The following is a 24,589-nucleotide window of genomic DNA, read 5'->3' as shown; positions in this document are numbered from 1 at the left end:
ACTAGTGGGCAACCCACAAATGAGAATGTTATCTACGAGCAAAATGCTTCCCTAAGCTAATTCTCAAGCTTCGTAGCCACTTTATGCCATATTCATTATGAACAAAACAATAAGTACAAGCAATCAAGCATAAGTAAACAACATACATTCCATAAACCTTCATCAATTGAACTGCCTGAATAGGTTCAGGAAACCAGTTCACAAATCCACCGATCTGCTGGGTCTACCCAGGAAATCCAGATCGGTATTTTTACAACTTTCGCAAATATCGTGGAAGCCAGTTCGCTCTGTATCTATATCAAAAAGGCAAACTGCCCAGGCGAGCCTGAGAAACCAGCTCTATTGTTTGACTCTCTTACAGAGAGAAGAACACACAAAACATTCAAAAATTTTCACACCTAACAAGCGAACAAATCAAGCATTCATCATCCAGAATCAGCAACAACGTGTTTATCCTTAGGAGCAGCACTAGTCGAGGGAGTGTGCCTCGCATCTCTGGGTACGACACACATACTCGTACCCAGAGCCGCACAGTCACAAGCCTCCTTCAGCTGTAAGTATTTCTCGTCCAGCTCGGCATACTGGACACAGGCCACGTCGTATGCATATTGAGCTTGCGAGCAACACCCTGGCAACGCTTGGCGTACTCCGTCACTTCAGCCAGCTTTTCCTGCAAGTCCTTCATCGAGTTAACCAGCATTGACTTCTCCTCAACAACATCCCGGTACTTCTTCATCATCGCTTGCAACTTCTTCTTCTTCTTGTCAGCCCCCACGCATCTCGCATGCAGCCTAGCTCGACTTTAGCACTGTCATCATTGTCAGGACGTTGAACAGTACTTTTCAACTTATCATATCCAGCAAGGAACTGCAAGTAAAATCACAAGGTTAGAGTCACTCATCCAACAACAGGAAGACGTATCAGATGACGAACTTACCAAACAACAGGTCATGTCCATGGTCCCTAACAGCGCCCCTATATCTTCATCTCCGACCTTCGCCTTATCATCATCCAGTACTATCCCCTCCAGCAGGCAAGTCGCTATGGGTGCCGAGTGGAAGCTGCAGTCAGAACGTTTGACAACACATTTCTTCCCCGTCTTCCCAACATAGAATAACTCGCTCCCTACGTCACTAGAACGTGATGCTGAGCTATCACCAGCACCATCTTGGCCTTGACCTAGGTCGCCACGTTCACCATCAGTCAGGTCTGCCCCATCCCTCCGACTAGGGAACCTGAATACAATGCCCCCAGTAGAGCGACCTGTACTTTTGGGTCGCTTGTTACTTTTGGCCTCAGAAGCAACAACCTTCCTTTTGCCACGATTAACACGACGACGAGGTTCAAATTCAATCTCTTCCATTATAAGGGGGGAGGTTTCCCTTGTCCCTTCATCTTCAGCAGCATTCTCACATCGTCTGGCCATGGTAGATTCTTCAAACACCCAACAGAGACAGAAAAAGTGAAACAACAAAAAACACCTACCTGAGATGAAATAGAAGCTTGTGCAAGAACTTTGGAGCAGCAACGTCGTGAAATGGTAGAGTAGATACTGTTGATCGCCCAAACACAGTTCTCTTGTTTATGTTCAACTTACCTTCCCAAGGCACACCATAATTATATCAAGACGCCAACCGTCAGACCACCTGACAACCATCATTTCATATTCGTAACTGTTCATATTACCACACGTGCCAAGCACGTGCTACGATCTCCTTTCATCAAAGCACTCTATGAATGAGAACGCTTCATAAGAGCGAGACGCTCACCTGATCTCTCACTATTCGAGTCCTACAACGCTAAGGTTAAATAGCAGGACGCTCAATTAGGTTGACCGGTTACTTAGACTCACCCACTTTTATCAAGGATCGCATACACGGCCAGGCAGTTACAACAACATCTTGAATTGCACATTCAAACCATCAATGAACTAAACAAGATGAAGAAACTAAAACAAGCATTGCATAAAAACAAAAGGACGAGCTGCTCCAGTTAGTCTACTAGCCGACCTGCTGAGTCTACTCAGGAAATCTAGATCGGCTATATACCATTCATCATTCCATGCGCTCCCCAGAATAGTATGGGGAACCCATTAGTTCAGTATTTATACAACCAACAAAGAAAGGCGAACTGCCCAGATTACCCTGGAAAACCAGCTCTAATGTATCGCAACTTACAACATCAAAACAACCAAAAGTCACTAGCTACTCACAACTTCAAGATAAAACTGACATAGTTCCAGTACGTCCTCTGCAACATTCTCATCACCTGCCATAAAAGAGAGACCAGTAGCATCCACAGTCACAAACACGTCCGGCACAGCACCCTCAACTTGAGACTCGACAATCTCTTGAGCAGAAGTAGTAGAAATAGGAGCATCACATGTATCTCCCAGTACGGGTACTATTGATGTACTAGGAGCCCCACATTCATGCGCCTCTTTGAAAGCTTTGTATTCTGCCTCCAGCTCAAGAAATTCAGCGTCTAAATCTTCATACGCTTTATTAGCCTCCTGAGCAACGTCCTTGCAATGATGAGCATACTTGGTCAACCTACCAATCTCCATCCTCACATCATCAAGTTCTGCCCTCGATTCTTCAAGCTTCAGATCTTTTCCATTCAACTCGGTACTTATCACCATATTTTCATAACAAACGTTATGATGCTCTTTCTTCAGCTCATCAAGCTCCTTGCGATCAATAGCATACGCCTCCTGGACATTTTGCAGTTCTTCCTTCAGCTTATTGGTAGACTCCTTCTCTAACTTAGCGATCTGAGCAATCTCCTTTAACTTCTGGTATCTACTTACAAGCTACACACACAAAGGTGTAACAACAATCGATAATTGACGTACAAGTACAAGAGCTAATGAACAAGATCTGAAGAGCGTCACTTACTATACAGTGGGCCACGTCCATTTGCTTCAGATTATCAGCAAGCCCCTTGGTGTCCAGTTCCTTACGGCTGCCATCCAGACATATGTGATCAAGCAGGCAGGATGCAATCTTACTCGACCTGAAGCCGATATCAGTACGCTTCATAGTTCGTTGCACCCCCTGATCATCAACATACACCAGTTGGTGCTCCAAATCATCCTCAGCCATAACAGACTTCCCACTTACCTTACTTGGGGCCTTCACCTTCACTGACAAGATGGGTTCTCAGGACACTGGGGGAAGATTCTGACCGACCTCAAAGGTCTCCAGGTCCAAGAGTGTTGCAGGACGTGACCTGGTGCTACGAGCGGTCTTACCACCAACTTGCTCCCTACCAGAAGAGCCCCCAGCATCTGAGCCATCCCCAAATACATGTCGCGCAGGCTTGGTAATCTTCCCAGCGTGCTGCTCACTCGTCTCAGCCTTCCTCTTCTGCGAGCTGCTATGTTCGCGAGGCTTGAAGCTGATAACCTCCAAGTCCAAGGGTGAGCTACTAGACCCCCCCCCTTCAGGTCGTCTACCAACCCCTGAGGCACCATCGCCTCTGGTTGGTCGCTTTGGACCAACCCGACTTCGATTCCGGTCTTCCCTTGTTACCAGCTTAGTCGTACGCTTATCCATTGCTGCTTCACTAGTTTGACCCCGAGCTCTTTTCTTCTGAACCCTCCTCTTCTCCTTGATCACACGCCCTCCTGGCTCTACAAAATAATGAGCGACCTCAGGCAGTTTCTCTTGTTTCTGAGCTCGTGATAGCTTTGCAAACTCCTCTATCACCGACCGATTAGTTCGCTTCTTTATAGTGAGCTCTGCAAAAATAACAAGATCACAAGTCAGTTAAAATATTAACAATTCAGACATCAAGACAGAAGAATAACACACTCCTACCTACCAGCAAAATTGCAAATCCTAATTTGCAAACTACATCCTCTAGCACAGAAGTTCCCCACTAACAGCAACGACTTCCTCTCCCAAGCCTCATTGCTTACACCATCCAACACGCTAGATTTCCCAGTCAACGTTTGCAAGCTAAAGTTAAAATCACTAGACCGCTTTACCGTGTAATGCTCAATAATGTCAGCGACCTCTATGTGGTATTCACCACTCGCATTCAACAGATCAAATACTCTAAGCAACCGCTAGGTATTACCTACAAACTGGCAGGGCACTTTCTAGTAGAACGCCAAGAAGTCACAAGTCAGCTTCGAGAACGGTATCCTCATACCAGCCCCCAGCTGCCCCTCGCAGACTACTATTCCATAGTTCGGTGGCATATACTTCTCACTAAACACCTTTACACTCTTGTCCAGTTCGTGTATTTCCAGGTCGCTCCCCTGGATGTCGTACACTTCCCTTAGATTAGTGAAGCTTTCGTGGCACACTTATCTACAACCCTAGGAGGCAACCCACTAGAGGATGATTTTTCATCACGACCTGAAGTACTAGCCACAACAGCAGCAACTTCAGATCGTACCTCCTCCTCCACATCTTCACCCTTACATTCCACTGATTCATCCCTCTCATCCTCTATTTCCCCACAGCTCAACGACACCTCTCGAATCTCTTCAGATCGAGTATCGTCTGAGTCAGACATTTCTTTTTCTTATTGATTATGAGTTCTAAACAAGACAAGCTAAAAACAACCTAACAAGTCAATGAAACTAACTAGATCGCAAGAAAAATGAGCAACAACAATGGTGGAAGCACTAACTTGAAGTTTTCTAGTCTCTGCAGTTCTGGAAACGAAACAAAAAATGGCTTTTCAAATTTTCAAAAGTTGTTTTGTATAACCGCCCCTCCAGTTCCCAAGGCATCATGATTACAACCTATGCCCTAACCCGCACACGTATACCAAAGACCTGTCTTTTCAAGATTCCGAAAAAAGCGGCAACACGTTTCCTCACCAACTGCGCAAATTTTGTCACGTGCCAGTCGTGTGCCAGCTAGCTCCTTACATAAATTCATTATACAATACGAACTGATTTACATAGTATAGTGGGTATTTTCACGCCAGATCGCTTCTTTACTTATGCTCAACACGCGCGATCGTTTTCTCTCAACAGGTCGCTTCAATAAACAGCAGACCCTACTGAGAGGGGGATGTGTGAGGGAGTGATATCCTCATTCTGAAATATTAAACACGTGTTCAACATAACAGTAATATCACACCGACCTATGACCTAGTTCCCCGAACTACATTCGAAGCGACCTACATCATCAAATTACATCCATGAGCTACTACATCGTTCTATAACAGATCGACTCGCACATCTTCACATAGAACGTTCTACCTCATGACTCAGCCATCTTCTAGAAACAATCATTACCAAAACCTTACTTATCTAATCACTTACCGTAAATTATAAACCATTGTAACCACTCCCCATCATTACAGAATTCCTACCACCACCATTTCAATACTCCTTCTTAATCTCAACCCTACATTTGTGTTTATCATTACACGTGTTGGAGAGGGATCCACTCTTACCATTTATAAATACTTCCAATATGAACTACGCCAGACCTGATTCTTCTCTCCCCCCATAATCGAGAGATAGATACGTAGACAGTTCACTGAACAATGAACTCGGTCTTTCCAATATTCAACCCCTCTTCTCCTCCTAATCTTATATGTAAAGGAAAACTAAAACGCTCCTTTATATATATATATATATATATATATATATATATATATATATATATATATATATATATATATATATATATATATATATATATATATATATATATATATATATAATGATGTCCCATCATATAAATCTAATGTAACGAAAATAAACAACTACTTAGAATCCCACAGCCCAAAGGCTCCAATATAATTCAGTCCACTATTGCTTTTCAGGCCCTGTTTTACTCACGTTCTCTCCAACCAACAAAAGCTTATCACATCCATTGGCATTTGAACTTTTTGCTTTTTGCTTAGCCCGATTGTGTGCCCCGATTGTATGCCCTTGAATATATATTACTCTAGTAAATAGTAGACATTTAAAAAAATATAGCTCAAATGGTACTAAAACCAAATAGTAGACATTTAAAAAGATATAGTTTTTTTTTTTTTTTCGATCGATATTATAAAAAGATATAGCTCAAATGGTACTAAAACCAAAGACCGCTCAAAGACAGTTTTTGATACATTTTTATCCGTGCCAACGAAGGCTCGTTTGCTTTGCCACCAAAGAATAACAAGAGGATTTGTAAATTTTGAACGCTCCCCAACAAAGGCTTGTTTGCTTTGCCACCAAAGAATTACAAGAGGATTTGTAAATTTTGAATGCTCAAAGTAATCCTGAAGTGATGCACACACATTTTATGTTTTAATTCTTTATAGCTTTCCCAACTTTTTTTTTATCGAATTTGTACAAATTTTACGTTTGCATTATTGTTGCATTATTGTCAAATTGATGACGCTGGATTGAATTACATCATAATTTGGAATTTGTGACTGTGAAATGACTATCAGAAAACGAAAAAAAAGAAAAACGAAAAAAACAAGATTTGGGCTACCCCGAGGATATCCCTATAGGGATGAGTGTGCCAATACCGTTGGATCCGAGATCCAACGGTCCGAAAATCAAAAACAAAAAGGAAGAGAGAGAATGTGAATTTGTTTTTGATTTTCGGACCGTTAGATCTCGGATCCAACGGTATCGGATGTCGTCCCTATGAGGATATCCTCGGGGTAGAGGAACTCAAAAAACAAATGACAAAACAAAAACACAGCAAGTTATTCTGGATAATCTACCCTATGTGGCAATGTTGTGTAGTCCCTACCCTACTAGTTAACAATTACTCTCCACATCAACACTCTTCATGCATCATCCATTCATCCTACCAACACATAGATCGCATAGATAATCCCCGGAATATATCCCAACAGCGTCAATAACAAACAGATCCAGAACTCCACCTACAATTAGTTTACCAATAATAAAATCAATAATAAATTAAATGATCAAATTAGGGGAAAAAAAAAGGGATTGGCGATCTTTGAAAATCTAACTTGCTAGCTAATTTCAATGTCCACTCAAAAGTGCGTGTAACCATCGTTTTATCTGGATTATAACATTGCCTCAATCCAAGAATTCAAATTGAGCGAGGTTTATCTCAACATTGTAGACATACTATAAATGTTTTTTGGCTGCCAAATTTTACATGGAAACCAACTTCGATCCTTCAATTCTTTTGGCAAATTAAATAATTTTATATGTTCAATAACAATACAATTTATAATATGATTATTGTTGTTTTAAACATGCAATGGTTTTAAAAGTATGCATGTTGACCACAATGAGGACATTGATATCATTTCACCAGAATCACAACTTCTATAAATCAGAGCCAAGCGCGACTAAGTGCAAAACCTTAAAATTGGACATATTGTTCTAATAACATTCATAATTTAGACAAAAAAAAATGGTAGCAGAAGGAAACAAAAGAAATTACCCCACAGCCATAGCGAAGGAAGACACCAACTGGTGGTAAAAGAATAGCCAAGATCACCTCTAGAAATGTTTCCGAGCCCATTTAGCTGAGAGAAATTAATTAAGAAAGATTGCAATTTTTTTTTTTTTTTTTCGGATAATCTATTGCAAAAAGTGGTAGCAACTAGCAATGGAGAAAATTTAAGATATAAATAAATATATAAATAAATATTGTAATGGAAAGGGCATGCAGATGGATCAGTCAACGTGTTGATTCAGAAGCTATATTTTTGCCACGTAAATGTTAAGTTTGGACACGTGTCGAGAGTTCAATATACTGACATGAGTTATGATAGGTCGTCATGGAGCTTTGATTTGGTGCACGCACGCATGGTAAGTTGCTGCGAAAAGGATTTGAAAATGCTACGGTTTTTTTACTTCATTATTACTTGGATGATTTCAGTAAATATTTATATCTTGGTTTGGATTAGAAGAAGAAACAAGACTGTTTTCAACAAAAATAAGAAATGAGACTAAACAGATTGTCAAGTAGACCCTCAGTCCTCAGACATCCATTAATTTGCTTTTCAATGGGCCAACTGAGCTGATCATTCATTTACTTTATAAATGGGACCAATCGAAATGTGAATTATAAGATTGTAAGGTACATCCTATTTCATACGCACGTAATAACCACAAGAAGGCCCAACACAACTCGTATACAAACAATCTACAGTTTCAACCCATCAAAGCTCTACGACAGCGCACGACTACATCGACTCGACTCCAGATACACGTTACATCCGTATGTCTCTCAAAATTGACTCGTCTCTAAACACTTACCACTCGACCTCCTCACATGACATTATTACCTAACAAGATCATCATTATTATCATTGGCATAAGATCCTTATTTACTGTAACACTCAAATTATTGCTATCATTACGTCATTAACTACACATTTTATATACTTAGTCAGACAACTCATAAATCACTACACACGTGCAACTCGCTCTTGAGGACCTGTTTCTTGTACTTGAAACACACATGTGTACAACGGCACACGTGTCTTATCGTATTTGTTGCATATAAAAGCCAACACCACAACTACACCCAAGACACTAAATTAGTAGGCATCTTTATCTTTTGTATAAAGGATAACCATTTCCAATCAACTAACACTTCTTCCCCTTCACTAAACCCTTCACTAAATCATTATTCGGTGTATTGTCTTATTAATATGTAGGGATAAAATTCGACATTTATTTATTTATTTTTGCTACGAAAAAAAATGTATGTACTCTGAAAGTCTTATCAACATTTACAGAGAACATCCATTTCGTAAATAAATATTCTTTAGTGGAGCAAACTTGCAAGAAATTAAACTCATTGTAAACTGGATACGCATGTGAAAGTTATAAATGATTAGAATGAGGATGATTAATTGATTACAACTTGAGCAAAGGAGGAATTAATGTCATCGACCTATTCAGTCTCAGTTATCTTGTCAGCTTGTGTGTGGTCGTGTGGAGATGGTACGTGCATCGGTGCATGAGAATTTTTTGGGAGTCAAATCGGAACCTGGAAAGCGACCTAGTGAGATATTTTTCCTAAGGGCTTGTGAGATACTCAGATACCTAGATGAACTATTTTTCACACGAGAATCTTTTGGAAAAGGATGCTTTTTCTTCAGTAACAAATCAAACAGTTTTCAACGGAAAATTGTTTGGTATCCCCCCCCCCCCCCCAAAACAAAAACAAAACATAAATTAGTTATAAGAAAGAAGAATAAGATTGTTTTCCCTGAAAATAAGGGCATCTCCAATGGGGGGTGTAAAATTACACCTCCACCTAGGCTCCACGTAGGTGCCATTAGGATTTTACACCTCTAATTGTATAGTATTGTATAATTTCATAAATATCCACACTCTATACTTTCCAAATGGAAGAGTGTAAAAAATATATTTTAAACTGGACGTCACTCCAAGTGGCGACGCCCCTCTTTAATTTAAACCCGACTTTAATCCAAGCCGAAAATAAAAATAAAACTTCAAACGTGTGTTGAAGTGGCGTCCGAAGTTTTTAAGTTAAACAAACGTTATTTTAAGTGACGTCCGGGCTTTTTATTAACTAATAGTGAGAGGGGGAATTTCCCACCCTCTCTATTAGCTAATACACTATTACCTACGGTTTAGCATCCCCATTGGAAAGAGTTTTTTGATATTTGGGGTGTAAAATTTCCACTCTATACGGTTTACACCCCCCATTGGAGATGCCCTAAGAGGTGAAAGTGTGAAACTAAACAGATTGTCAAGTAGGCCTTGGACAACCAGTCACTTGCTTTTCAATGGGACTTTGCTGTATAAAATGGGTCCAATGGGCTTAATTAAACGAACAATTTATAAATAAATGTTCTTCATTTCTTTGGCGCAGTGAACAAATTTGCAAGAAACTCATTGTAAACTTGATAACCATATGAAAGAAGGAAATAATCAAAATGAGGATGATTATGCCACTTGACTGACTTGAAATTAATGTCATCGACTGATAAGTATCAATTTTTATTTTACTAGTGCTTGTCAGCTTGTGGTGGAGAATGCCACGTCGATGCGATTTTTGCTGTGATGACCAACAACCCATGAGGCCATGATGACCGAGACCTTGTGAGATATTTTCTAATGGCTTGTTCGATGAACAAAAATAAGAGCATTTTCTGGAAAAGGATATTTTTTCTAAAGTAACAAATCAAACATTTTATAATCAAACGAACAGAATTAAAAATATCATGTGCATCAAATAAAATAATGCATTTCTATCAATCAAACACACGCAAATTAAAATTGTAACTTTGCAAAACAGTTGAAAAATCAACCATTTCTTAAGTCAAAATTTTATCTAATCTCTATCAAACTCCACATACCGACATCTGTATGGAAAAAACACCCAATAAAGCAACATGCCAACCGACTTTTCCGCTTAACATTTACCAAACAATAAAAAAACACAGAAGAATTTAGTACGTTAAGTACGCAATAACACTTGATCCAAAGCCTAAGTCTCACATCACTTCCATCCTCAGAACTACAAAAACAATCCATCTTCACCTCAAAAGTAAAAAAATCTTCATTTCTGAACAAAGATGAGAACTAGTAACCATTTGATAGGCATCATAAACTTCGTAACATTCTTACTATCAATACCAATACTAGGTGGAGGAATATGGTTAAGTAGCAGAGCTAACTCAACAGACTGCATGAAGTTCTTACAATGGCCACTAATAATCATTGGAGTAGCTATCATGGTCATTTCCTTAGCTGGTTTTGCTGGTGCATGTTATCGTAACACGTGCCTGTTATGGTTTTATCTGTTTGCTATGTTCTTTATAATAGCTACTTTGATTGGTTTTGTTATATTTGCTTATGTTACTACTTCTAAAGGATCTGGTAGACCTGTTTTAAATAGGGCTTATCGTGATTATTATCTTGTGGATTATTCTGGTTGGCTTGAAGAAAGAGTTGCTCAGGGTGGGTATTGGGGTAAGATTGCTGTTTGTGTTAGAGATTCTAAGGTTTGTAAGAAGATTGGAAGAACTAGTGGTGGTGTTCCTGAGTCTGCTGATCGGTTTTACCAAAGAAGGCTCAATTCTATTGAGGTAATTTTTATTTGTTATTCTTTTTTTTTTTCTTGTTGATTTGCTTGTTGGGTGTTGACTATTTTATTTTTAACTTTTAGTTGTTAATTATTTGTTTATTTTGATTCGGACTTGATTAATTGTGTCCTGTTACTCATCAATTAATTCTGGGAAGAATTCTTTTTTGGGGAAAAAGTAAATTAATCAAAGTGCACAAACTGATTTAGGGGAATTTGGGAATATTACTTTATATGTTTCATTTAGAAAAAGAAGAAGAAGCAAACAAGGTGAATTTAGTTATTTCCCTTATTTGTAGCGAAAAAAAAAGGTGAATTTAGTTAAAGGCTTAAAGCTTTAGATCTTCAAATGTTCTAGTGTGCTACAGATTGCTTTACCTTTTTAAAAGTTTAGAAAAGAGATAACTTTATTTGATGAAAAACATAGCACTAGATTATTGTTGTACCATCAGATTCATTATATTCTTGGATAGCTTGAAAATGATAAAGGAGAAAATGACATTCCTATTGTTTGTTTCCTTGGGGATGCTCCTTTAACTTCACAATTAGTACTTAGCCTTCATCACATGTAGTCATGTACATATCTTCTGGTAATTCACATGTGAATATGTGAGACATTAAATAATTTTCAGAATATACAAATCTAGCATGAAAATCCAGGCCGTTGGTTCTGTTTGTAGCTTGCACTGGACTAATTTTGATCACATACACCACATGGGCACTCTAGCTCACATAACGATTCATCTGATTAGTATGGAGCTTATGGACTGTAGAATACTGTCTTGTAAGGCTGAGTCCAATGGTTGTGGTACTTTGTATCTGTAAAACTGGATAAACCAATGTTTTAGAGATAGAGAGGAGAAAAGGTGAGGCAATGGTGCACACTGCAAACCCACATCTTGCGCCACTTCATCCGGCGTAGAATGAAATTACTTTAAAAAAAACAGAGAAAACAAGATGTGGTGGGGACACAAAACAGAGAAAACAAGATATGGTGGGGACACATGCCATACTGAACCACTTCAACTAGCGCTGAATGAACTCTCTATCTCTCAAATTACTCTTTATATATAGAGAGTAAAATTGAGATGAGGGGTAAAAACCGCCAGATTTGCCACCATTTATTGTGGGATAAGGAGCCATTGGACTCAGCCTAAGTGGTTTGAGCTCCTGATGCAGGGAAGTAGTTTTGGAGTTCTACTCCTTTGGTGAAGATATACCTCATTTGCTATCCCTGGAACCATTCACAAGCTGGCCCAGTAATTGGACTTAAATTTCTAACCTGGCACATTTTCTGACTTAAGTCATTTGTATAACCAAGTTGGCAAGTTGTTATTAGACTGATTTTACAGGCTTCTTTTACTAGATTGATTGATAGTATTGCATTACCTGTACTCGATTTGGCAATATTACTCATTTTCCCCTGTGCTGTGTAGTCTGGCTGTTGCAAACCACCAACTGAATGCGGTTTTGTGTATGTTAATGAGACGCTGTGGGATTCTGGTGGTGGTAGTACTTCTACTGATTGCCAAAGGTGGAATAATGACCAAGAGACATTGTGCTATAACTGCGACTCTTGCAAGGCCGGTGTTTTGGCAAGCCTCAAGAAGAGCTGGAGGAAGGTCTCAGTTATCAACATCGTGGCACTTATAATTCTAGTGATTGTCTACGTCATAGGATGTGCTGCCTTCAGAAACAATAAACGAATGGACAATGACGAACCATATGGTGAAAGTAGGATGACCAAGTCACAGCCCAGTCAATTCCACCTTTAAACTTTCAGGTGATCCACTTACATTTTGGTAATCTGTCAGTCATGTGATATATCAACTTAACTTTGAGCTAAAGATTGAAAGTCTTGTGCAACTCATTGATTTATAATTTTATGTATGGGCTGTATATGTTGTATTCATGAGGTTCGCACCTTTCCTGTATTATCTTCCTCTTCTTTCTGTTTATAAAGACAGTATGTAGAAGCTTAGTGAAACATTTACTTGGTTTATGTGGTATGCTTGTATGTTTTGCACAACCAAGTTAGAGGTCTCTGCTATAGGACCAATTAATGTTATGCATGGAAGTCTGTTAGGATTGCATAAGAGCTGTAAACTGTGGGAATGTGCTCCTTGTAAGTTATAACTATGAATGATCTTGCTGTTATGTAAAACTATGTTTCATTATATACTTGATTTTAATTAGCTCAACGTTTTCGATTGGAGAAGAATCTAAAGCTTATGAAGTACAGCTAAATGAGAAGAACTGATACTATATCTTTATTTTCAGCGTAGTTTACAGTCTTAAGAACTGAAACCCCAGAGCTTTTTATAGTAAATGGGTGGTTAGCTTTGATAAATTTTGGTAGTAGTGTTGTATAGAAGTATGCATGTTCTCAAAGTAAAGACCATGAAATGTGGTGATTCTGTTTTTAATTACAAAATAGTTCTTGTCGAGGAAGCCTCGAGTGCCAGAGCCCAGAAGAGGCTATGGTACATTAATTATAATATTCTTGTTCGATTCTGTAATACACTTTACAGGATGTGTTGCTTATGGTTTAAGTTTGGTGGAGCATCGGTGATTATCAATAAGTTAGGTATTTCAAGGTGTACTTAACTAGCTAGCTTGAGAGTGTCTGAATAAATGATAGGGGAATTCAGAGCTACAAAGTTTTGAAGATTTATAACCATGGCTTGAGGTTCGGCAATCTGGATTTTAAACTGCCTTTACAAAGTTTATGTGTTGGAACTTGGATGAACTGATTAAGTAATGTGTGAACAATAGGGTCGACTGATTGCAAGATGCAAATCCTTGTTCTGTAGAAGTAGACATGTGGATGGTTAATATAAAATCTACATCTTATGAAAGCTACCATGTATATAGACTGAGGTAAAGGAAAATGATTGCCAGGAAAACTAATAGGGAGCAGAGGTTTATGTTCATAAACATAGATTCCTAGAGAATAAATAATAGAGATAGCAGGTTGAGATTAACATGTGAGCAAGTTCTTCATGTATAACACCCCGTCTTTTATTTGCTTTTCCTATAATAATATTAATAGTAATAATAATAATAATAAGGTAAACAGTTAAAACAAAAATAGGATATCCAGTAGTTCGGAAAAAGCCCATAAAGAAGTAGATAGGTTTAAAACCCTTGTTTTACGGGGAGGTTTGAAGAAACTAGAAAATAAGAGTTTCTCACGTAGAGTTTTTAGGAAAAAAAAACAAAAAAGGGAGAGTTTTACAGAGAGGGAAAAAAAGGGGGTTTGAACAAAAAAGATCGTCGTCGACTTCAGTCTTTGGAGGTTTTCTGATTACGGAAAGCTGTTCGGTTTATACCGGTGAGCGGATATTTTTACGTTTTATTTTGTTTACCATCGATTTTGCGATACGAGGTATTGTTCACCTGATGCTTTATCTAGCCAATATGATATACTGTGTAGTGTAAACTTAATGTATAACTTAGAATAAATCTAAAGTGATTGCTGGCTATGAACAAAGTGGACGATTCAGGAATTGGTTGGATGGAGAGTCGTGGGTTCGGAGGTTGTCAAAACCTTGAACCCACCCAAAAAACGCCTCTCCTTGTTTTTCATTAGAATTCGGTCCTGTACAGTTTTACTGAGCTTTTCTGTTGTTGGGTTGGTATATGTATTGTGTGATGATGTTAACTGTTGTGTTACCATTGAAATTATTGATTTGGTGTTTGGGTTGATTGGGTGAGGGGAAGCCTTGGAACAGCCATAATGGCGTTCGACCCATATCACAAACCGTTCCGTTTTTTTGTTGTGTGAATGTTTTGTTGGTTGGAATTTAACATGGAGGATGTGGGGTAAGGTGTTGAGGGTTGTGTGTTGAGTGGAGATGGCTCAGTGGTGCCGAGCGATACCTGTGGAAGCTCGGAGAGAGCTTTAATGGCGTTGTTCGAATTTTCTCAGTATAATAGAATGGTGAATTGTTGATATAGGTAGCTAGGGTTTTTCTCCCTGAACCAAACCGCTGGGTTTGTTTTATTTATAGGTGGCCGGTGGTGGCCGTTGTGGTGGTCGGTGGTGGTTGGTTGAAATTGGGGAGGAAGGAGATGAACAGTGTATCACGATTTGGGCTTGGGCCAAATCGTGATGGGCTTATGTTTTAACTTTTGGATTTTTAGTTTTTGGGCTTAAGTTAGACTATGGGCTTTAGACTTTGGGCTTTTGGGTTTTTGGAGTTTAGGCCGGGTTGACCAATGTTGACTGTTGACCAGTGTTGACTGTTGACCAGAGTGGACTTTGACTTTGACCAGGGTTGACTTTGACCAGTTGACCCGAAAATTTGACTTTTTCCTAAAATTATGATTCGGTCTATTAGGATAAGTCTAGGACTTTTAGCATGTTTGACTTAGGCTAGGACCTTTATAAATATACTTGTGTACGTGTATTTACTGCTTTGTGATTTTTCCGTCTTTTCAGATAAACAACGTTATGACACTTATACATTCATGAAATTAATAACGCAGCACACCAAAAATAATTGAATCAAGATATTCCTACGTTCTCGAAATAATATATGCAATAAAAGTACAATAACGCGTAAACAAAATTTACCGCGACCCTTTTAGAACTCTCCACGATTTTCAGGAATTGAATAATTGAGTTTTATGAATCGATAATGTCATATGTAGGTGGGGCATTTATGAATGTGCCATAAATGGCCCGTTAGTGTTATATAAGGGTATTCATTGAATGTCATGAATGACCGTATTCATTGAAGTGAATGACCCGGATTTAACCGCTTTAAAAGGAACTAAGGTATTCGCCTTTGCGGGTTAGTTGTATTCCTTGAGTGTCGGGAATGTAGGATTGGGTATTCCTTGAATGTGGCGAGAATGACCGGGGCATTCATTGAATGTGCCATGAATGGCCCGTTAGTGATATGATAGGTATTCCTTGAATGTGGCGGGGAATGACCTAAGGTATTCATTGAATGTGCCATGAATGACCGAGTTTTGTACCCAAAGAGGCTATGAAATATGTATATAAAAGCCCGAGATGGCTATGATATTGTGGTATCACGATTGGGAGAGAGGCACACAGGGAATGTGTGATTTGACAAATGTGTGGAGTGCAAATCGTGGAGTAGTACTAAAAGGGTGGGTGTATAAGAAAAGTAATTGATTAAGTGATAAGAGAAATTTATTTGATTATCGCGAGTGTGTTTGGGCTTACTTTTGAATACATATAGGATATGTACATATGTTATATACAAGTTCTAACTTTCTTTTCGAGGAGGGTATGACTTAATAATATTTTGTCTTGAGGACGCCGGGTCCTACCCTTATACCCTGAAATGGATATCGGTAAGTTGTAATTCAATTATTTAGATATTAAAACGAAGTTACTAGAATGAGTTAATAAGATGGAATTTAATAAAATGAAAGTTTTGCTTGGGAAGAAACTATGCCGTTTGAGATGACAGATATACTTGTCTTCCAAGCTGAGAATGATTAGGTTATGATAGATTTAAAGTGTTAGTGGGATAAGTAAGAATTTGAAATGTTTATATGTGTTTAGTCTACTCATACCAGCAAATTCAATTTGTCGACCCATGTTTGCTTTGTTTTTGGGTAACGTGGGTGTGTTTTGGGAACATAGGTGGAAGGCGATGGAACGCGTGTGATGGGATTCGTGCCTGGAGCAGTCTATTAGTTTTCGTTTAGGTCTGATTATTTATTGGAAGAATGTAATAACGTAGTTTATCTTTTTCATGACATGAGAACATGGTAGTGAGGAATTTTATTTTGAGAGTTTGTTTGATATTTTATTTGGAAGGATGTTATCTTAATAAAGAAGTTGCGGATAATTATCGGGATTATGTTATTTTAAGTTGTTTCTTTTAGGACATGGCTATTAGGTTTGTATGCGTAGTATCCTTTTAAACCTGGGTTTTAAACAAGTGAACCTAGTGATGTTTGAGATATTTATATTTCAAATATTCACTTTGTTATTGTTTAGAAATTCGGGCTGTGACATCATGCTTGTTGGAGAATAAGATATCGATGATAATCTTTCCTTTTCTAGTTTGATCTTCATTCCTTCTAACGAAACAAGTATGATTAGACTAACAACTTCTGAACCCCATAGAAAAAATCACATGACTGAAACGAGAAAACCATGCACCGGTGATTTTTTTTTGAAGGTTAAGCTAGGGTTAGGCAGACCCTCACCTGTATTAAGAAACCAACCTAGTTGACCTATTGGCTAACACCTTCCAATCATAAAGCCATATAGAGATTTCCGAGGCAACACCTTCCAATCATAAATATGAGATCTTATTCTCCAACAATGCTCTTAGCTTGTGGTTTGCCGAAGTATGATAATTTGTAGTTTTTCCTTTTTGAGAATTTTGGCGTTCAAAGCAATTATTTCTCCCGTTTACTGGAATTTGTCACGAGTCGAAGCATTTTTAACCTAATTTCTTATCAAGTGGTCAACGTGAAAAACACAGACATTATAGACTAACCTTTTTTGATAATCCCATCCTCCTATTATCAACTTAACAAACACAGCTCGGTTTCTGATTCGCGGCTGAGATTCAATTTAGGGATATAAATATAGATTACAGCTGTGAGTTGGATTAGATATTAATTAGATTTTTAATTGTGAAATTAAAAAAAAAAAAAACCCTTAGTTTCTCCGAACTTACAAAAACACTAGCTTTCGAACCCGTCCTACGAACGGGTGCCTTTATATTAAATTATTCTAAAAAAATATTAGCAACTATGCATATATGCATAGTTAATTAGCTATGCATAGCTATGAGATATGAAAATTATATTAATCACTCATTCAAATTTCTTGCACCACTCTCTATAAAAAGGAAACACCATACCTTGATAAAACATATCGACTTCTTTTTGTTGTTAGGTTTAATAATAGAAGTTTCATTGAAGTTTTGTGAGAATGCCAAATGTGGCGAAAATAATATTGAAGCTACTTGAAGAGCAAAACATTCTCAATCATAATAAAATAATTATGATAAACACTACTTATAATACAAAACTATATTTGTCGAGACATTCCCCCTACATGTAATACAAACATGTTTTAGGGTTATTAGTTCAATGCATATGCATCAAGTTTCTGATTTTCCATTAATTATTATTTACGATTAGTTCAATGTAGTACATTCCATCCAATTTCCAATTTCCCATTAATTATTCTTTGAGGTTAGTTCAATGCAATAATTGCATCAAGTTTCCGATTTTCCGTTAATTATTATTTGAGGTTAGTTCAGTGCAATTGCATCCACTTTATGATTTCCCATTTGTTATTCATTAAGGTTAATTCAATACAGTTGCATCCAGTTTTCGATGTTTCGTTAATTAGTCTTTTAGATTAGTTCATTGCATTTGCATCCAGGTTCTAATCTCCTATTAATTACTCTTTAAGGTTAGTTCAATACATCTGCAACCAATTTCTGATTTTCCGTTAATTATTTTTCTAGGTTAGTTCGATAGTTTACAATTTCTAGTTATTTATACTTTAAGGTCAGTGTGATACAGTTACATCCGGCTTCCGATTTCCACTTAACTATTCTTTAAGGTTATTTTAATGCATTTGCATCCATTTTCGATTTCTGTTAGTTAATCTCGATTTTAGTTTAATGCAAGTTGCATCCAGTTTCTGATTTTCAGTTAATTATTATTTGAGGTTAGTTCAATACAGTTGCATCCAATTTCCGTTTTTATGCTAATTGTTATTTGAGGTTAGTTCAATGTTTTTGCATTAAGTTTTCAATTTTCTATTAATTATTTTTTGAGGTTAGTTCATTTTTTGAGGTTAGTTCAATGCAGTTACATCAAATTTATAATTTCCCGTTAATTATTCATTTAGGTTAGTTCAGTGCAGTTTCATCCATTTTTCAATGTTTCGTTACTTAGTCTTTGAGATTAGTTCATTGCATTTGCATCCAGTTTTTTATTTCCCGTTAATAACTCTTTAAGGTTAGTTCAATACATCTGCATCTAGTTTATGATTATTTATGTTTTGAGGTTAGTTCGCTACAATTACATCCGATTTCTGATTTCCTGTTAACTATTCTTTGAGGTTATTTCAATGCATTTGTATTTAGTTTATGATTTCCCACCAATTATTCTATGGGGTTAGTTCAATGCAGTTGCATTCGGTTTTTGATTTTTTGTTAATTATTTTTTGAGTTTAATTCAATGCATTTGCATCCAGTTTCTCATTAGCTATTATTTGAGGTTTGTTTGATGTATTTGCATACTATTTCCAATTTCCCGTTAAATATTTTTCAAGGATTTGCATCCAATTTCTAATTTTCCGTTAGTTATTATCTGACGTTAGTTTAATGCAATTGCATCAAGTTTCCGATTTCTAGTTAATTACTTTTTGAGTTTAGTTTATTGCATTTGTATAAAGTTTCCAATTTCCCGTTAATTACTCTTTTGAGCTCGTTATGTATTTGAATTCAGTTTCGATTTTCTTTTAATTATCCAATGTAGTGTGTAATACCAACTTCTAATGATCCATCTCAGAGTGTCATTGCAAACATGACATAAAAATTAAATTATGTTTGATTTACTATGTGGGATCATCAAGATTATCCAGTTCGATTTCCGTCAATTATTCTTTAAATTATATGCATGACTCACTATGTAGAATCTTCAAAGATTATCTACAAATGGGTGTTGTTATATTAATTATTCTGAAAAATATTTGCAAATATACAGAACTATTATATATTAATATTATATTGATCACTCATCCAAATTTCTTATAATGTGAAAATCTCACTCTCTATTAAAAAAAAACTCACCTTTGATAAAACCCTTCAATTCAACTTCATTTTGTTGTTTAATAATAGAAGTTTGATTGAAGTTTTGTGAGATTGTCTAATAAGGCGAAGTTTATATATATTGAAGCTACTTGAATATCAAGGAGTTCTCAATCATATGGAAATAGATAAGATAAACACTATTTTAAATGCAAAATTGTACTTATCGAGATATTCCCACAACATATATATAACCCAACTATGTTTTGAGGTTAGTTCAATGCATTTACATCCAGTTTTCGATTTTCCGTTATTTATATTTTGAGGCTAGTTCAATGCAATTGCATCCGATTTCAATTCGTTATTTAGTTTTTGAGGTTAGTTCAATATAGCTACATCCAGTTTCCAATTTCCTGTTAATTATTTCTTTGAAGTCAGTTCAATGCATTTGCATCTAGTTTCTAGTTTCCCGTTAATTATTATGTGAGATTAGTTTAATGCATTTGCATCCGTTTTTCGATTTTGATTTCGTTTATTATTTGATAAGGTTGCATTTACATCTAGTTTCCGATTTTCTGTTAACTATTGTTTGAGGTTAGTTCAATGAATTTGCATCAAGTTTCCGATTTTTCGTTAATTATTCTTGAGATTAGTTCAATGTATTTGCATCCAATTTATTTTTTGAGATTAGTTCAGTGCAGTTGCATCCGGTTTTCAATTTCCCGTTAATTATTTTTTAAGATTAGTTCTAACGATTTGCATCATGTTTCTCTACAATTAATTTTTCTTTGAGGTTAGTTCAATGGAGTTGCATCTAATTTCGATTTCCCATTAATTAAATCTTTGAGGGTTAATTCAATGTATTTGCATCTAATTTCCGATTTTCCGACAATTTTTTTTTTTTATGTTAGTTTGATGTATTTGCATCCAAGTTTTGATTTTCCGATAATTATTATTTGAGGTTAGTTTAATGCAGATTGTATCTATATTCCAATTTTCTATTAATTACTTTTTAAAATTAGTTTAATGCTTGTATTTACATCCCGGTTTCGATTTCGTTAAATATTATTTGAGGTTTAGTTCATTGCATTTGTATCCAGTTTTGGTTCCCCATTAATTGTTTTTGACGTTATTTTCATTTAATATTATATATATTTTAAAATATTTGTCATTATTGTTTTGTCGTTATTTTTTTTTTTTTCATTTTCTATTATATATTTTGTGATGTTATTTTTTGTATAATTTAATTTTCCACATGTAATTTGTTTTGATTTGGTATATAATTTATTTAAATCCAATATCCACTTTAACTTAATCTCGTTATTAATAATATATAACATTATAGAGTTGAAAAATTATATTATAGTAATTGAAAAATTATAAATTCATAAATTTAATTGGAATATGTCATAATTATTGTGGCAAGAATTGTGATTTTTGGAATCCTTAACTATGAATAAATGTCTAATTCCCACAAGTGGATGCATGATCAAATCAAAAGGCTTTTAGGAAAATCGTTTTTGTAGAAACTATTGTTTTTAACAATTTAGTTGTTTGTCTCATTTTTTTTTTTTCAGAATTAGCTATATTGTTTAGGAAAAATTGGAGACTCTGTGAAACTCTAAATGAGATTTTTTTTTTTCGTATTTAGCTATAGTGTTTAGGAAAAGTTAGAGACTCTGTGAAACTCTAAATGTGATTGTTTCCTTATTTATATAATTTTTTTTTATAATTAGTAATAAAGTTAAGAAAAAATTAGAATCTCTCCGAGTGCTCCAAAAAATAGATTGGTGAGGGTATAGCTATAATATATATCTAAAGAATTGGAATATGCCGTAATTATTGTGGTCAAAATTGTGATTTTTGGAATTCTTAACTATGAATAAATGTCTAAATCCCACAGTGGATGTCGCATCAAATCGAAAGGGTTTTAGGAAAATCGTATTTTGTGGAAACCATTGTTTTTAGCAATTTAGTTTTTTGGCTTTTTTTTTTTTTCCTTAATTAGTTATATTGTTTAGGAAAAGTTGGAGACTCTGTGAAACTCTAGATGGGGTTGTTTTTTTCGTAATTAGCTATAGTGTTTAGGAAAAGTTAGAGACTCTGTGAAACTCTTGGGATTGTTTCCTTATTTATATTCTACTTTTTTATAATTAATAATAGAATTTAGAAAAAACTGGAGTCTTTGAGAGTGCTCCAAAAAATAGATCGGTGAAGTTATAACTATAATATATATATATAAGGATAAAGATAAATATTTGTTTCCTATTTTATCTCCTAAATATTTGTTTCCTATTTTATCTCCTACTTTTTCTTAATTAGTCATGACACGTGGACACCCTAGAAACGCTTCCTCAATTGAAGAGGGTAGAGCTATAATATATATATAAAGACTATGCTACTGATCCAAGTTCTCAACCAGAAAAAAAAAATATTCTCCTCCCATTAAGCATGATTAATTAGAGAATTTAATAACCCACTCTATCTCTCTATCTTTTTCATCTTCCCCGTGAATCCATTCGTGACAGTTGAACTAAATACAATAACCATTACGAGTTGTTTTATGCTTAATTAGAATTAAATATCAACTCTCTCTCTTTCATCTTCCCCAAGCCAAGATATAATTTTATCTCCCCTCTCTCTCTCTCTCTCTCTCTCTCTCTCTCTCTCTCTCTCTCTCTCTCTCTCTCTCTCTCTATCTCTGAGCTTTCATTTTATTTCACTGAAATTTTGTGGGCGAGCAACTCAATTGAAGAAAAACCACACAATTAGAAACAAAAAAATGAAGTACTCTCGAGGTCAGGTGAGTTCCTCTTTCATTTTCCATTTCTCTTCCAATCAACGTTAATCTCTCATTTCCTAATTTTGATATTTTAATTTCCAATATATTTCCCCATTGTTTTGTAGTAGGTTCTTCTTTCTTAGAAGGTCGGATATCGCAAGGAGATGACATGAGCAGGTTTGATATGAAAGGTTAACGTGCATTCAAATATTTCTACTTGACAATCATCATATTTTCTATTTACTAATTGAGTTATTTTCCATGTACTGCTTCTCATGTGGCTTTACTTAAACGATTTGTGTTGAAGGTGTTTGCCCTCTTTTGGTTTTAGGTTCCCAACAATCTTTGCTCGGATGTAAGCATTCTCCTATGCCCATATATTCTGATGTGTATCACATGTTCATTAGTATTGTGAATGTGTTTTCCTTATTGCATACACTGTGTAGTTAGGTAGAACTTGAGTAGCTAACCATGTACATGCTAGCTTCAACACTAATGGAGATAATATTTCATTACCACTTTTTTGATGATTGAGCTACCTACATTAAGAGTCGTACTTTATTGCTAAATGAGGATAATGTTTATTTTGTTCCTTTCTATCATGGAGCTTGGGTTGTGGTTCAATTTTCCACCAAGGTGTTTTACAATGGAAACAAAAAGGGTTAGTAAACCTGAGATAAATTACCGTTTTGTTTGGTTGTTTTAAGAGAAACATTAAGGTTTTGCTTTCTTTTCTTTTCTTTTTTCATTATATTTTAGAAAATTCTTAATTTCAGTTTTCATTTGCTTACAGTTAATTACAACTGATACTCTCATGTTGAATCAGGGCTTATTCGATCATGCTTAGAAAAGCATACTGATTGGTTTAGGACGTTCAGCGCATTATGATCAAATGAGTTGCTTTTGGTCTAAGATTATTTTACCAATGACAGCCTACGTTTTACATGGTAACACACTAACACTCTCCTCTGAGCTATGCGATCGATTTCTGTTCATTTTTACTTGTTTTTAATATTTGGACTTTATCAAACAGTGAAATGTTACATTCAAATCAGTAGGCTTGCACATTTGATAAGCAAGTGTGACCAATAGTAAATAAATTAGATCATGTTCAGAAAAGCAATTAGATATTAAGGACGTAAACCTGCCGGTTTGATTAGATTGGATTTCATTTGTTTTCACTATTGGTATTAACCACGCATTTAATTTGGAATGGTTTTTCAAGTATTAGGTTTTGTCAGTTTACTGGGAAATCAGTTACACATGCAATGCAATCATATTTACTTATTGGTTTATGTTAGAAGCTATATTGAAAGGTATTTACGAATATTTTATTTTCAACTTTTAAACTTTTGTTTATTTCATGGCAAAATATCAGGGTTGGACTTCAAAGTACTATGTTCCCGTGGTTTCTATTAATACAATGTTGGTGTTTAATGCACGAATAAAAAATACACGTTTGGCCTAATTAGGATTTCCAACTCTTCTCTTTGCCAGCTATGTTTTTCACTTTTTCCTTTTCTAGGCATAGGATGGGAAAGCTTTAGTCCAAGTTTCAGCAGTGATGATATTATATGACAGTGGAGTTAAGCAATCCATATTAATTATATGCCTTGGCTAAATATATGAAGGTGTGTGCTCTATATGCGGTTCCTTGATAATTGATATAGTGTCTACGGGTAGTTACGCTGTGATGCGCTTTATATGTTCTTAACACCATAGTTACGTCTACATTTTTACTCAAAGTACATCCAGTGTCCCTTTATAATTAACGTACTTTGTTTAATTCATATCCTTTTAGCTAGGTGTTCCCTGAGTTCCAAAGTGAAAAATACTATTAATTTCAATTTGTTTGGTCTGTTATTTTTAGGTTTGGTGAAGTTGTTATGCGGAATTGTTGTGCATTGTGGGTCCTTTCTCTCTACATGAACAAAGTTTGATGGTGAGATAGGAAAAGAGATTGAAGAAGGTGAGAGATCTTTTTTTTTTCCCCAAGAAAGACTCACTCAACA

The 24,589-nt window shown here is 36.0% G+C and overlaps 3 protein-coding genes across 3 annotated transcripts; 1 reads left to right on the top strand and 2 right to left on the bottom strand.

Moving 5' to 3' along the window:
• Positions 1-1,946: 1,946 nt before the first annotated feature.
• LOC147475206 (uncharacterized) lies at positions 1,947-5,609 on the bottom strand. Its single transcript, XM_086583630.1, has 3 exons — positions 3,826-5,609; positions 2,898-3,742; positions 1,947-2,812 (listed from the first exon to the last, which is right to left on the bottom strand). The coding sequence occupies exons 2-3, from the start codon at positions 3,102-3,104 to the stop codon at positions 2,201-2,203; spliced, it is 819 nt and encodes a 272-aa protein (XP_086439756.1). The 5' UTR covers positions 3,105-3,742; positions 3,826-5,609; the 3' UTR covers positions 1,947-2,200.
• Positions 5,610-6,317: 708 nt separating this feature from the next.
• Positions 6,318-7,583, bottom strand: LOC147475205 (Low temperature and salt responsive protein family). Its single transcript, XM_086583628.1, has 2 exons — positions 7,398-7,583; positions 6,318-6,861 (listed from the first exon to the last, which is right to left on the bottom strand). Exons 1-2 carry the CDS (start codon positions 7,476-7,478, stop codon positions 6,778-6,780), a joined length of 165 nt encoding a protein of 54 aa, XP_086439754.1. The 5' UTR covers positions 7,479-7,583; the 3' UTR covers positions 6,318-6,777.
• A 2,673-nt stretch (positions 7,584-10,256) lies between these two features.
• Positions 10,257-13,013, top strand: LOC147475204 (tetraspanin-3-like). Its single transcript, XM_086582539.1, has 2 exons — positions 10,257-11,028; positions 12,461-13,013. The coding sequence occupies exons 1-2, from the start codon at positions 10,516-10,518 to the stop codon at positions 12,797-12,799; spliced, it is 852 nt and encodes a 283-aa protein (XP_086438665.1). The 5' UTR covers positions 10,257-10,515; the 3' UTR covers positions 12,800-13,013.
• Positions 13,014-24,589: the final 11,576 nt, after the last annotated feature.

This window comes from Coptis chinensis, chromosome 9 (genome assembly GCF_015680905.1).
Source record: "Coptis chinensis isolate HL-2020 chromosome 9, ASM1568090v1, whole genome shotgun sequence".
In the NCBI taxonomy this organism is placed as follows: Eukaryota; Viridiplantae; Streptophyta; class Magnoliopsida; order Ranunculales; family Ranunculaceae; genus Coptis; species Coptis chinensis.
Note: the sequence above shows the minus strand (reverse complement) of the source record. Positions and strands in the feature narration are given on the sequence as shown.

Excerpts from the sequence above, each read along its gene's own strand:
- LOC147475204 (XM_086582539.1), top strand. The coding sequence starts at position 10,516 with ATGAGAACTAGTAACCATTTGATAGGCATCATAAACTTCGTAACATTC. Across the intron at positions 11,029-12,460 it reads GAAGGCTCAATTCTATTGAG|TCTGGCTGTTGCAAACCACC; the intron begins GTAATTTTTATT and ends TGTGCTGTGTAG.
- LOC147475206 (XM_086583630.1), bottom strand. The coding sequence starts at position 3,104 with ATGGCTGAGGATGATTTGGAGCACCAACTGGTGTATGTTGATGATCAG. Across the intron at positions 2,813-2,897 it reads TGGACGTGGCCCACTGTATA|CTTGTAAGTAGATACCAGAA; the intron begins GTAAGTGACGCT and ends TTGTGTGTGTAG.
- LOC147475205 (XM_086583628.1), bottom strand. The coding sequence starts at position 7,478 with ATGGGCTCGGAAACATTTCTAGAGGTGATCTTGGCTATTCTTTTACCA. Across the intron at positions 6,862-7,397 it reads TCCTTCGCTATGGCTGTGGG|GTGGAGTTCTGGATCTGTTT; the intron begins GTAATTTCTTTT and ends AACTAATTGTAG.